The following is a 14,239-nucleotide window of genomic DNA, read 5'->3' as shown; positions in this document are numbered from 1 at the left end:
TGGGAGACCGAGGCTGTGGTGAGCTGAGACCATGCCACTGCACTCCAGCCTGGGCAACAGAGTAAGACTCTGTCTCAAACAAAAACAAAAACACAGCCATTTTAGTACGTTGAAAAGCTGTGTTCCATTTTAACCTAAATGTGTTATATCTTTTAACTTACAAATGCAGATGTGCCATCATTATTTCTGGTGACATTATTGAAAAAATTAGGTAAGATGGACTCCCTTAAAGAATCTAAAATTACCATTTATCGCCTCACTCCTTACTCGTGTGTCCGTACTTATTGCCTCCATAGCACCCACCTCAACTACCAGCATCAGAAAACAAGTTCCGGCTGGGTGCAGTGGCTCACACTTGTAATCCCAGTACTTTGGGAGGCCGAGGTGGGTGGAACATTTCAGGTCAGGAGTTCGAGACCAGCCTGGCCAACATGGTGAAACCCTGTCTCTACCGAAAATACAAAAATTAGCCAGGCACGGTGGTGGGTGCTTGTAATCCCAGTTACTCCGGAGGCTGAGGCAGGAGAATTGCTTGAACCTGGGAGGCGGAGGTTGCAGTGAGCTGAGATCCACCACTGCACTCCAGCCTGGGCAACAGAGCAAGACTGTCTCAAAAAAAAGAAAGAAAGAAAAGAAAACAAGTTCCATGAGGGCAAGATCTGTCTATCTGTTCATACACCTATGCCCATGGCTCCTAGCACTGTGCCTATTGCATAATAAGTTATCCACAAATATTTATTAAATGAATAACTGAATAAATTTCAAGATTGAGGATAAATTTGAGTTTCAAGAAACCAGTATCAGTGCTGAACTGACATCTTAAAATGTAACTCAAGACATGGACTCTAGCCCTTAATTCGTCTCTAACACAAGTTACGTTACCGTCTGCCTCGGTTGTCTCAACCATAATGCAAGGGGTGAGGTAATAAAAGACCCCCTTCAGGTCCCCAAATCTCTGATCCTCTGAACTCTACTAGCTGTGCAGAATATAGAAAACATTTGATTTAATAGACGTTTGACCTGAATATCTTCACCTTGTGTAGACCAGAATTTAAATACAAGTGCTTGCTGGGCCAGGCAGGAAACATAAAAACGTGAAGTGGGTTGGGTGGCGAATTGCCTTAAGCAATTTGCAATTACAAAGGCCAAACTGAAATATCGAAACCAAAAAGAATGCAAATGAAATAAAACCACAAAAGGAGGAACATCTGACTAGTTGCTTGGAATCACAATCTCTTGAGGGGTCAAGAATTGTTCCTAGGCCTCATGTTACATAAATGTGATTAATGTTAAGCAATTGAAGAAGGATAAATCATTAGCTTGCAGAGATCAAGATGATAAGACTCCTGATATCTGACCCTGCATTAATCTCTTGACCAGACTCCTGCTACACTTGTCCAAACCATCATCTTTATGAGTGTGGCAGTTGATGGGGCATGTTTGCTGTAGTAAGATAATGTGGCCACATTCCACCCTGCTGTGTGTGGTGTGAAGTAGAGGACTGTAGCCCAGAGACAAGGCATGAGACACCCAGTCGACTGTGTGAGCGAAGCCCACCACCCAGGATCCAAAGGCAGTAATGGTCCAGTGAGTCAGAGATGGAGCAGCTGCTCTCAGGAAGCCCTCAGCCGAGCACAGGAACAAGGGCCCATATGCATTCTGCAGGCCTGCCACACTAGCTTGAGCACAGAATGCTGTGCTTCCTCCAGTTGCTGGAGTTTGTGGACAGCTTTGACCCTCTATGACCATCTGCCTGGTCACCAAATTCCAAAGCCATGAAATATTTTGGACTCTCCCAACTTCCCTAGTTTTCAGTCATTCATCGAGTCTTGCAAAGCATTCTTCTACCTGCCCTCCACACCTATCCCTGCCTTTTCACTTTCATAGCCCCCATCTGAATTCATGCTCTATCAACTCCCCTTTGTTATAGCAGCCCCCTGATCCCCTCAGCTCCTGTATTCTTCAACGCTGGTCTTTCCTGCAAACTGCCAAGCCTTCTGAATTTCCATGGCATGAAGGACACATTGACATTTAAAGCCTTCCACCATGTGACTTCCAACGATTTCTCCCATGAGTCTTCCACTCCTGTGGAATTGTTCAACCAAGTGTTGCCCAAATGTGCCTTGTTGAATTTTGTTCCCACACCTTTGTTTGTGCTGTCCCACCCAGAGAGGACACCCTTCTACTGCCTCTTCGCCAATCCAGATGGTGCCAGTGTTTTCAAAACCTGTTCAGGTTCTACTTCCTCCCTGAAGCCTTGCTCAACAACTTTGCCCATATTATTACTTCCTTCTTTAAACTCTGACAAAACATTAACTCTACCGCATACTTCACATTTAGAGGTACATGATACCAGGTTCCAGATCTGTTTTGTTGATGTCTATGTTTTGCTTCTCAATCCAAATACAATGTCTAGGGAGCAATGAGTTAGCAACTAAGGTAGTAGCTTCTTAAAACAAATGCTCGGTAAATACTGTTGAATGTGATAAGCCCATCTAAGAGAGTCAATGGAAGGAGACTTTTTTTTGTCCTAGATACAAATAACTGAACTCAAAATTACTGTTTGCAAGACAGTATTATATTCTATGATACCAGGCAGGGGGCATTTCCTAAAGCTTCACTAAAGCAGTTTGAGAAGCAAGCTTTCGCTTCCCTAAAGATAAAGTATTTTTGCTACTTTTGGTCATGCAACTTGAGATATGAGAAAAACAACTTCCCTGGCTAATAGGAAACAAGCATTTTGAGAATTTCTTTTGTATCTTAGGAAGAACTAATGACTTTAGCATAAACTGCTAAAGTGATTCATGGAAAGTCATATGCAAATTATTATAAACCAAAAAGAAATCAGAGAGAAACCCATATTTTATATTTTAGTTCTTCTCTGTCATCAGAGGTGATTTTAAAATTTCAACCTGAGAAAACAGATTTTTTTATACAAAGGAAAAAAAGTTAAAAAAAAAATTTATGTATACGTGAATATATTTATTTTGTTGAAGAAATGTTCTTTTTTTGTTTTTTTTGAGATGGAGTCTTGCTCTGTCACCCAGGCTGGAATGCAGTGGCACAATCTCAGCTCACTGCAACCTCTGCCTCCCCGGTTCAAGTGATTCTCCTGCCTCATCCTCCCAAGTAGCTGGGATTACAGACAAACGCCACCATGCCCGGCTAAGTTTGTATTTTTAGTAGAGACGTGGTTTCTCCATGTTGGTCAGGCTGGTCTCAAACTCCCAACCTCAGGTGATCCACCTGCCTCAGCCTCCCAAAGTGCTGGGATTACAGGCATCAGCCACTGTGCGCATGTGCTCACGGCCTGGAGTAATATTCTTTAAATAAGGATGAGCTAGAATGGAGACAGATGACCATAACTGCTCTTTTTCCCTAGCAATTCCGCCACTATTCAACTTTCCATTAACTGGAAGCAATTCATAGAATTAAGATTATATTGGCCGGGCGCGGTGGCTCACGCCTGTAATCCTAGCACTTTAAGAGGCTGAGGTGAGCAGATCTCTTGAAGTCAGGTGTTCAATACCAGTCTGACAAACATGGTGAAACCCTGTCTCTACTAAAAATACAAAAATTAGCCAGGATGGTGGCGGGTGCCTGTAATCCCAGCTACTCAGGAGGCTGAGACACGAGAATCGTTTGAACCCAGGAGATGGAGGTTGTAGTCAGCCAGCCACTCCACTCTAGCCTGGGCAACAGAGCTGTCTCGAAAGAAAAAAAAACTTACTCTTAGGTTTATTTTCCAGATTATCTGCAAAACTTCTGGATAACTGACATCTCCCTAAATGTGATATTCTGATACACCCCATCTTCTGATGTTTAAATTATAACCTGTGACAATACTTCTAGATTTCAAAACAATAGTGATTAAACATTCAACAGTTACCTTCTAAATATGATCTTTCTTCCACTTACCTAACCCAATACTTTCAATTCTATCAGGCAAGAAAAATATCTTTCTACCTCTTGGGACTCATAGAAAATAAGTTGAAAGATAGTAAGACTTCTGTTGGAAAATAATTTTAAAGATGTTCCCCCCACCCAGAACAGAGGCCATGAGGATTTAAACAAGTGAAGCCAAGGTCCACTGATTTTTAGGGGTCTTACAGTTTGAAACGGTGTCTTTTAAATTCATTTATTCAAATTATTATGTCTGCAGAATACTGCATGTACTCATTCTGTTTTTCAGAATGTACATGCTGTCATTTATTAAATAAGTACATTTTAATAACTTTCATTAATTTTTTTTTTTTTTTTTTGAGCCGGAGTCTCGCTCTGTCGCCCGGGCTGGAGTGCAGTGGCCCGATCTCAGCTCACTGCTCCGCCTCCCGGGTTTACGCCATTCTCCTGCCTCAGCCTCCCGAGTAGCTGGCGACACAGGCCGCCCCGCCCACCGTCACACCGGCTAGTTTTTTTGTATTTTTTAGTAGAAGACGGGGTTTCACCATGTAGCTCAGGATGGGCTCTCAATCTTCTGACCTCGTGATCCGGCCCGTCTTCGGGGCCTCCCAAATGCTGGGCGATTACAGGCCTTGAGCAGCCGGCGCCCGGGGGCCCATTTCGGGTTTAATTTTTTTTTTTTGGAGACAGCAGTATCCCTCTGCTCACCCAGGCTGGAGTACAGCTGCCTCACTGCAACCTCTGGCCCTCCCAGATTCAGTGCATTCTCCTGCCGCAGCCTCGCCCGAGGGGTAGCTGGAATGTATAGGCATGCCACCACCCACACCCAGCTAATTTTTCTATTTTTTAGTAGGAGATGGGGGTTTCACCATGCTGGTTAGGTGGTCTGCGAACACCTGCGACTTCAGTTGGATCTGCCGCTGCGCCTCAGCTCCCCAAAGTGCTTGAGATTCAGCGCTGAGGGCCTTAAGTTTTAATAAACATAGATTATGGGTTGACAATTGTGTAGTTCGCTGATAATGGCGAGCTGATGGTGAGGCCAAGAAAAAAAAGATGTCAGAAACACATTCTGGGAAGAACATTATAAACCTCACAAGGTGGCTCGACGCACCTGGCATAATCTCGCAGCACTTGTAGGGAGGCCGAGGTGGGAGGGATTGCTTGAAGCTGGGAGTTTGAAACAGCCTGTGGCAACGCAAGTGAGACGCGCCCGATCTCTACAAAAAAAAAATTTTTGGAAGAACTTGATAGGATTAATTTTTATGATGTCTGAGAGCTTGATTTAAAATATTCCAGCGCAAAAATAAGGCAAGATACAGGTAAAACCCAACGCATTAGGCAAAAGTAGTTGCCCACTAATTGTTTAAAGTTGGCTGATAACGTAGCACCTAGAGGTGGATTATAATGGTGTGCGACTGTTGGTATGCTTTAAGTTTCGTCTGCATAATAAAATTTTTTAAAATTGCCACACTGTTATTTCGCTCTTCGGTTCCTCTATTACGCTATCAGGTCACGGTTGTTTGCCCTCCTCGATCATATCCCATGGCCGTATATCCTATTGGGAGAAATTCTCCTTGGGAATCCTTATTCCAGGGAAAGAAAGAAAGAACCAAAGAGCCCATTGTGGATTCAGCAGGAGCCAGACTCCATGTGCTGGTCACTTCTTTAGCTGTTCAGCTTCCTGCTAAGCCAACCAGGTGTCTCATTGAGGGTATTTATTTATTTATTTATTTATTTATTATTTACTTATTTTTGAGAGGGAGTTTTGCTCTTGTCACCCAGGCTGGAATGCAATGGCATGGTCTCAGCTCATTGCAACCTCCACTTCCCAAGTTCAAGTGATTCTTCTGCCTCAGCCTTCGGAGTAGCTAGGATCACAGGTGTGGGCCACCATATCCGGCTAATTTTGTATTTTTAGGAGAGACAGGGTTTCACCATGTTGGCCAGGCTGGTCTCAAACTCCTGACCTCAGGAGATATGCCTGCCTCGGCCTCCCAAAGTGCTGGGATTACAGGCGTGAGCCACCACACCCAGCCAAGACTTTATCTGATAATAAATGTTCTCGCTTCTGCAAAGTACCTAAAGCTATATGAGTTATAGAGCATTGCCTGTAAACAGTTGCAGTGTATATAGTTGCTCAAGGATTTCTATAAACTTGTGCTTAAAATTTACTATACGAGCTCTCCAGGTAATTTACTATGGATGCTGTGGTTCTTGAGAACCATAAAGAATGGTGTGATACTTGTATGATAGTGACACAGAGAACATGAATTCTTGAAGACCCTGACTTTATCAGGAGCAGCTTCAACATGGGGAAGATTTTTTTTGAACAAATAGTGATAAAGAATCATTCACAAGTAAATGAGATCTGTAAGAATGACATTTGCTTCATACAAAAGCCTCAAGGAAACAAGGTACCTGGAGTTTAATGCAGAAAGAAAGCTCACATATGGCGATTTTCCCAAATAGCTATATAGTTACTGTAGAAAATCAATTAAAACTTTTGGCATTAAAAGTATTAAAAGTGGCTAAGTCATAAAGCATTCTTTACCCTCATGAATGTTAGATTTATAGGTGCTTAGGAACATTTCAATTACTCACATGTGGAAATAATGCTGGCTGTCCTCCCTGAAAGCTGTCCCTCAAAACCAAATCCTTAGTTTTGTGACTATTATCTAACCCTGGCCTGGGAGCTCCCCGAGGACTAGTTCACTTACTGGAAAGGATGTCTTCTGGGGCAGAGTGACCTCAATAAAAAGACTTAAAATAATCTCATTGGGAGCAGTGAAAGGGAAGAGAGCTGGTTAACTTGGAAATGGAAAGCTAAGGTGAGACATAATAGTTACTTTCAAATATTTGAGATATTATTTCATAAAAGAGAGAGTAGACCTGTTTTTTGTAATTTAAGAGTGAGTTAAAACCAGGAATCGCAGGGTGCGGTGGCTCACGCCTGTAATCCCAACACTTTGGGAGGCCGAGGCAGGCAGATCTCGAGGTCAGAAGATGGAGACCATCCTGGCTAACACAGTGAAACCCCGTCTCTACTAAAAATACAAAAAATTAGCCGGGCATGGTGGTGGATGCCTGTAGTCCCAGCCGCTCGGGAGACTGAGGCAAGAGAACAGCGTGAACCCGGGAGGCGGAGCTTGCAGTGAGCCGAGATAGCGCCACTGCACTCCCGCCTGGGCTACAGAGCGAGACTCCTTGCCCCCACCCCCCGGCCCCCCAAAAGAAGACAAGGAACCAAAGTTTCAAGAACCCAGATTTAAATTCAACCTGTGAAGAGCTTTCTAACAATTGAAGTAGTACTTCAGTGGAGTAGATAAATCCTGGGAAGGGATTCATACCGAGGCTGCTTAGTCAGGTAGAAGGGATTTTTTTTTGTTTGTTTGTTTGTTTGTTTGTTTTTTTGTAGATGGAATCTCGCTCTGTCGCCGGACTGGATGGAGTGCAGTGGAGCGATCTCGGCTCACTGCAACCTCCGTTTCCCAGGTTCAAGAGATTGGGTAGGAGGGATATTTTACAGTACTGCTCAAAATGTAGTCCATGAAATGTTGCTGCTCCACACATTCTTTTTCTTCTTCTTCTTCTTTCTTTTATTTTCTTTTAAATTTATTTTATGTACAAAGAGCTAGCATGGTTTCCTTCACTGGGTAGATGACTTTGGTAATCTATTCAAGGAAGATCACTTAGCCCAACATAATGAAATCTACCTGTAACTTTGCATACTGATGGAAAAATTGGCAGCACATAATTTGGATCAAACCATGCTGGCTGGAGCAGAAGCAACAAGAACGAGAACCCTGGCCAAATTTTCATGAATGGCTCCCGTAGAGCTGCTATTGATGTATCTTGGTTTCAGGATTTCAGTGAGGCAAAGAGGCAAGAGGTCTGTCTCTTTTTCTTGAGATTTAAATTTTGCCAGGCGCGGTGGCTCACGCCTGCAATCCCAGCACTTTGGGAGGCCGACGTAGGTGGATCACGAGGTCAGCAGATCGAGACCATCCTGGCTAACACGGTGAAACCCCGTCTCTACTAAAAATACAAAAAATTGGCTGGTCGTGGTGGCGGGTGCCTGTAATCTCAGCTACTCGGGAGGCTGAGGCAAAACCTGGGAGGGGGAGGTTGAGGTGAGCCGAAATCTGGCCACGGTACTCCAGCCTGGTCGACAGAGCAAGACTCCATCTCAAAAATAAATAAATAAATAAATAAACAAACAAATAAATAAAAATAATAAAAAAAATTGTTAAAAGGGTTGGGCACGGTGGCTCACGCCTGTAATCCCAGCACTTTGGAAGGCTGAGGCGGGTGGATCGCCTGAGGTCAGGAGTTCGAGACCAGCCTGGCCAACATGGTGAAACCCCATCTCTACTAAAAATACAAAAATTAGCCAGGTGTGGTGGCACGTGCCTGTAATCCCAGCTACTCAGGAGGCTGAGGCAGAAGAATCGCTTGAACCTGGGAGGCAGAGGTTGCAGTGAGCCGAGATTGTGCCACTACACTCCAGCCTGGGCGACAGGGAGACTCTGTCTCAAAACGAAACAAAACCAAACAAAACAAAACAAAACAAAAAAATTGTTAAAAGGATAGATCTCATGTTATGTGTTCTTTCCACAATAATACAAAATCCAGAATAGATTGCCATCCTATGTTTGTCAGTATATCAGAAAGGAACAGAAGATATTTGATACATAAATATGTAAGTGGTCTATATTTTATAAGTGGATTTTTTTGTAATTGTAATATGTTTTTCATTTATAGGAAACATGATTATAGATGTAAAACCGCACCTGGCCTTCACGATTTTTTAAGTGCACAATATAGTGATGGTCTCTAGGCACAATTTTGTACAGCAGATCTCTAGAAATTAATCATCTTGCCTAACTGAAATTTTATACCCATTGAATAGCAACTCAAGCATTTTCCCATTTGCTCCTCCCTGCAGCCCCTGGAAACCACCGTTCTACTCTCTGCTTGTATGTGTTTAGCTATTTTACATACCTTATGTAAGTGGAATCGTGCAATATTTGTTCTTCTGTGACTGGCTAATTTCACTTAGCGTAACATCTTCCAGATTCATCCATGTTGTCACATATGGTATGATTTCTTTCTTTTATAAGGCCAAATAATATTCCATTGTATGTATTTACCACATTTCTTTATCAATTTATTCGTCAGTAAACATTTAGGTAGCTTCCTCATCTTGGCGGTTGTGAATAATATTGCAATGAACATGGTAGTGAAAATACCTCTTTGAGATCCCAATTTCTCTGACTTCCACATATTATTTGTTACTGGTCCACAAGAGAAAGAGCTTGTACCAGGTCATAAATTCATGCACTGCTTCCTTTGTCAGTAGAGCTTCGCAGGCCTGGCATGGTGGCTCATGCCTGTAATCCCAGCACTTTGGGAGGCCAAAGTGGGAGGATCACCTGAAGTCAGAAGTTCGAGACCAGTATGACCAACATGGCAAAACCCCATCTCTACTAAAAATACAAAAATTAGCCAGGCATGGTGGAGCACAACTGTAATCCCAGCTACTCAGGAGGCTGAAGCAGGAGAATCACTTGAACCCGGGAGGCAGAGATTGCAGTGAGCCGAGATCGCACCATTGTACTCTAACCTAGGCAACAGAGTGAGAGTCCATCTCAACAAAGAAAAACAAAAGCCTTGTTATAAAGAGAAAATGTCAGTGAAACTAAACAATGACCTTAGTGTCATTCTTGAGTACTTTGATTATTGTTATAATGGAAAGAATTTATCCACTAAGTAGTTGATGAAACTATAGAATATTTGCAGTAATCAAATGATCACATTACAAAATATATATCAATGGAAAAGCAGTTTTAACACTAAGATCTATATTTCACTTCATGAGAATATATTTGATTGCTTTTTGTTGTTTTTTTTTTTTTTTTTTTGAGACGGAGTCTCACTTTGTTGCCCAGGCTAGAGTGCAGTGGCGTGATCTCAGCTCACTGCAGCCTCTGCCTCCTGGGTTCAAGCAATTCTCCTGCCTCAGGTTCCTGACTAGCTGGGATTACAGGCACGCACCGCCATGCCTGACTAATTTTTGTATTTTTAGTAGAGACGGGGTTTCACCATGTCGGCCAGGCTGGTCTGGAACTCCTGACCTCAGCTGATCCACCCGCCTTGACTCCCAAAGTTCTGGGATTACAGGGGTGAGCCACCACGCACAGACTGATAATGTATTTGAAAGCTCATACCACAGTAGTATAAAGTTGTCAAAAAACATGGATCGCTGCTGCTCTGTGGAACTTGTTATATGAAATCAATTAATTGTATCTGAGTACAACCACTATGGAAAACAGTGTGGAGACTCCTTAAAGAATTAAAAGTAGGTCTACCATTTGACCCAACAATTCCACTACTGTGTATCTATCGAGAGGAAGAGAAGTCATATACAAAAAAAACTATGTGTATATATATACACACATATACATACACATATGTGCGTATATGCATACACATATACATACATGTATGTATATACACACATGTTTTATATACATGTGAATATATGCATATACATGTATACATGCATGCGTGTGCATGCATATGCATGTGTGCATGTGTATATATGCGCATATATACATATCATACATGTATGATGTATCATATATCATATATCATACCTGTGTGTATATATGCGCATATATACATGCATGTGTATATATGTATATGTGCGCATGTATACACACGCATGTATGTGTACATATATGCATATATACATACATGTATGATATGTATATGCATATATACATGCGTGTGTATATATATATACACACACACACACACACACATATATATATACATGGCATACTACTCAGCCAAAAAATCAACAAAATAATGCCATTTGCAGCAACCTGGATGGAATTGGAGAACATTATTCTGAGTGAAGTAACTCAGGAATGGAAAACCAAATATCGTATGTTCTCACTCATAAGTGGGAGCTAAGCCATGAGGACGCAAAGGCAGAAAGATGATACAATGGACCCTGGGGACTCAAGGGGAAGGGTGACAGTGGGGCAAGGGATAAAAGACTACACATTGGGTACAGTGTACACTGCTTGGGTGTTGGGTGCACCAAAATCTCAGAGATCACTACTAAAGAACTTATCCATGTAACCTAACACCACCTGTCCCCCAAAAATCTATTGAAATTTTTTTAAGTGAAAAAAGTACCTGACAGAAATGCTCAATAAATATTATTTATCATTAAAAAAATGTATCTACACTGAGAAGAGCCTGTAAGTGGACTAAATAATACATATTGCGTATGTACATGTGCTGCTGTTTGAGAATATAAAGATTCTGTTATGATTATAAAATAAGAATGCAGGCCGGGCACGGTGGCTCACACCTATAAACCCAGCACTTTGGGAGGCCAAGGTGGGCAGATCATTTGAGGTCAGGAATTCGAGACCAGCCTGGGCAACATGGTGAAACCCTGTCCCTGCTAAAAATACAAAAATTAGCCAGGCGTGGTGGCACATGCCTGTAATCCCAGCTACTCAGGAGGCTGAGGCAGGAGAATCGCTTGAACCCAGGAGGCAGAGGTTGCAGTGAGCTGAGATTGTGCCACTGCACTCCAACCTGAGCAACAGAATAAGACTCTGTCTCAAAAAAAAAAGGAAAAAAAAGCATTTAAAGTGCTACTGAATTAAAAGTAGCTTTTAATTAATATGTATTTTCCCAAGCAATATGTACTAAAAATATCATTTCTGTTACATGGAGATTCAAACACTTTTTATGTAGTGAGTGTCTTTACACTGATAAGTTTGCTAATAATCCAGGGCCTCTTCATACGGCTGTGCAGTTTGTGCACTGCACATAACGCTGGGTGAGCTCCAGCCCCCATGTACTAACCCAGCCATCAGCCCAGTGAAACTGCATCATGTGTAAGGGGACCAACTGTCCCGGTTTGCCCAGGACTAAAAGGCTTCCCAGGATATGGGACTTTCAGTGCCATACCCAGCACGGTCCTGGGAAAACCACCCTAATTAGAGCACAGACATGCCATATGTACTAGCTTCAGCCTTGGAATCCTTTCTCCAGAACTATAAGCCTAAAATAGCTGAAATGATGAAGCCATTTTTATATCACTTCTTTTCTCTTTATGTTTTAAAGGTGAGAGAACCATGTAATCATGCCAACATCCTGACCAAGCCCGATCCAAGAACCTTCTGGACTAATGATGATTCAGGTATTATTGGAAAAATACAGTCTGTTTCCTGTTATGTACAGGATGCATTCTGTAGTAAAGCTCTAACAAAGGCAAGGTTTGGGGGAAAATTTTGTTTGTTTGTTTATTCTTACCTAACCCGACACTTGAATACACTTTGTAATTAATGAATTTGTTTTTTTTTTTTTTTGAGACAGAGTCTTACTCTGTCACCCAGACTAGAGTGCAGTGGTGCGATCTTGGCTCACTGCAACCACCACCTCCAGGGTTCAAGTGATTCTCCTGTTTCAGCCTCCCAAGTAGCTGGGACTACAGGCTTGAGCCACTGTGCCTGGATAATTTTTGTATTTTTAATGGAGAGAGGATTTCACCATATTAGCCAGGCTGGTCTCGAACTCCTGACCTCAGGCAATCCGCTGGGCTTGACCTCCCTAAGTGCTGGGAATACAGGTGTAAGCCACCACGGCCGGCCTTGCAATCAATTTTATCCTAAAAGTCCTTTTGTTATATCTTCTGTTCAGTATCTAAAACATATATACTAGATCCCTTTGTCATTTATAAGTATGATGATTGGGTTTTCACGTCCCTGTGTGAGATATGTCTCCTTCAAGCCTTGTTATGATGTCCGCACATTACCTGCCTGTCATTAAAAAAAAAATACATATATATATCATCAGGTACAGCTTTGTGGATTGTGAAGCATATTTAAGTATTGGGAGGAATAATGAAGGAATGAGTCTATTTGCTGAAATGGAAGACAGAGGAGTCGAATAAAGTGGGCAAATACATGAGTCCAAGTTTGTCTTCTAGGGCAAGGAAGAGATTTGAAAACCTAGGGTGAATCATACTTCAGAATACTTATGGGAGGGCATGTATGACTTGTACTATGATATTAGGGCTATACATCTAATCAGAATCAGAGGAATGCCACTTTATGAGATCGGAGAATATGCTTCAGGTTATATGATAAGAAATTATGTTTAGACAAAGACAAGTTCATAGCAAATAGAAGACATTTAAAAATTATTTATCACAAACAGACATGAGCCATGAGGCCTAACTGCACAAAGCAGACACTAGAAATAAAAGGGTAGGTGAAGGAAAACGGAGCTAAAACAATTAAGAGGGTGATAATAGAGCTTTCACCTTTTCTAGTGAAATAGGTCTAATGAAATAGAAAACTCATGCTGATATCTGATATTTGTATTATGCCTCATGCTTTTATAAGGGGTATTCACAGAAATCTAATGTAGTGTTTGCCGCAATCCCTTGAAATAGGAGGGACAGCCCTTTCTTGTTATGCCTCTACTAGAAATGAAATAATAAGCTGAATAGGTTAGCTGACATATTCAAAGCTCGCAGCCAGAAAACACCAAAACTGGGAGAATGGAAAGTGGACTGCCCAGTTCTATAGCACGCTTCCTAGAAACAGCTCTCCTGGCAGAAACAGCTTGGGCTAAATCTGTGCTATAATCTGTTCTTCATAAAAGGGAGTCAGAGACTGTGCCTAACAGGAGGACTTGAGAAGGAAAGTGAGAAACTCTCTGATGGCTTTTTTTTTTTTTTTTTCCCAAAGACCAGAATTATGGTCTAAACATTATCAATTTCATCTGTCAAAAAATTTTTTTCTGTCTTGTTTTATTATGTCTTTTGAAGAAAGAAGAAAAAACATAAAAGTGAATTAGCCTATTTATGCCATCATTTCAGCCCATTAGCAGTATACCACCACAATAAACAAGCCATCTGCTGGCTAATACTGCTATTAAGATCTGCAGCACATGTGTTATGAAGAAGCAATGTAGAATGAAACATTACCAAAGAAACATAAATGATTCTTGATGTTATGTAAAGAAAATGGAAAGGGAGGAAAATCCGTACAGGACAGGTCTAGAAAATGGTGCTTGACCAGCAGCCCTCGGGACTGCTCTATCTATGAAGTAGCCATTCTTTATCACTTTACTTTCTTAATAAACTTACTTTCACTAGAAAGAAAGAAAGAAAGAAAGAAAGAAAGAAAGAAAGAAAGAAAGAAAGAAAGAAAGAAAGAAAGAAAGAAAGAAAGAAAGAAAGAAAGAAAAAGAAAAGAAAGAAAAGAAAAAGAAAATGTTGGTTGGACACTTTTAGAACCTA

At 41.6% G+C, this 14,239-nt stretch overlaps 1 protein-coding gene across 2 annotated transcripts in view; it reads left to right on the top strand.

Moving 5' to 3' along the window:
- Nucleotides 1-14,239, top strand: part of SGK1 (serum/glucocorticoid regulated kinase 1) — a 155,839-nt gene that overhangs the window by 100,445 nt on the left and 41,155 nt on the right. For both annotated transcript variants that reach the window (XM_017875468.1, XM_017875467.1), the window contains one exon: nt 12,055-12,130. In XM_017875468.1, coding sequence (XP_017730957.1) covers nt 12,055-12,130 — 76 coding nt within the window. The remainder of the gene's footprint in view (nt 1-12,054; nt 12,131-14,239) is intronic.

Source organism: Rhinopithecus bieti, unplaced genomic scaffold (genome assembly GCF_001698545.2).
Source record: "Rhinopithecus bieti isolate Rb0 unplaced genomic scaffold, ASM169854v2 scaffold_9615, whole genome shotgun sequence".
NCBI lineage: Eukaryota > Metazoa > Chordata > Mammalia > Primates > Cercopithecidae > Rhinopithecus > Rhinopithecus bieti.
Note: the sequence above shows the minus strand (reverse complement) of the source record. Positions and strands in the feature narration are given on the sequence as shown.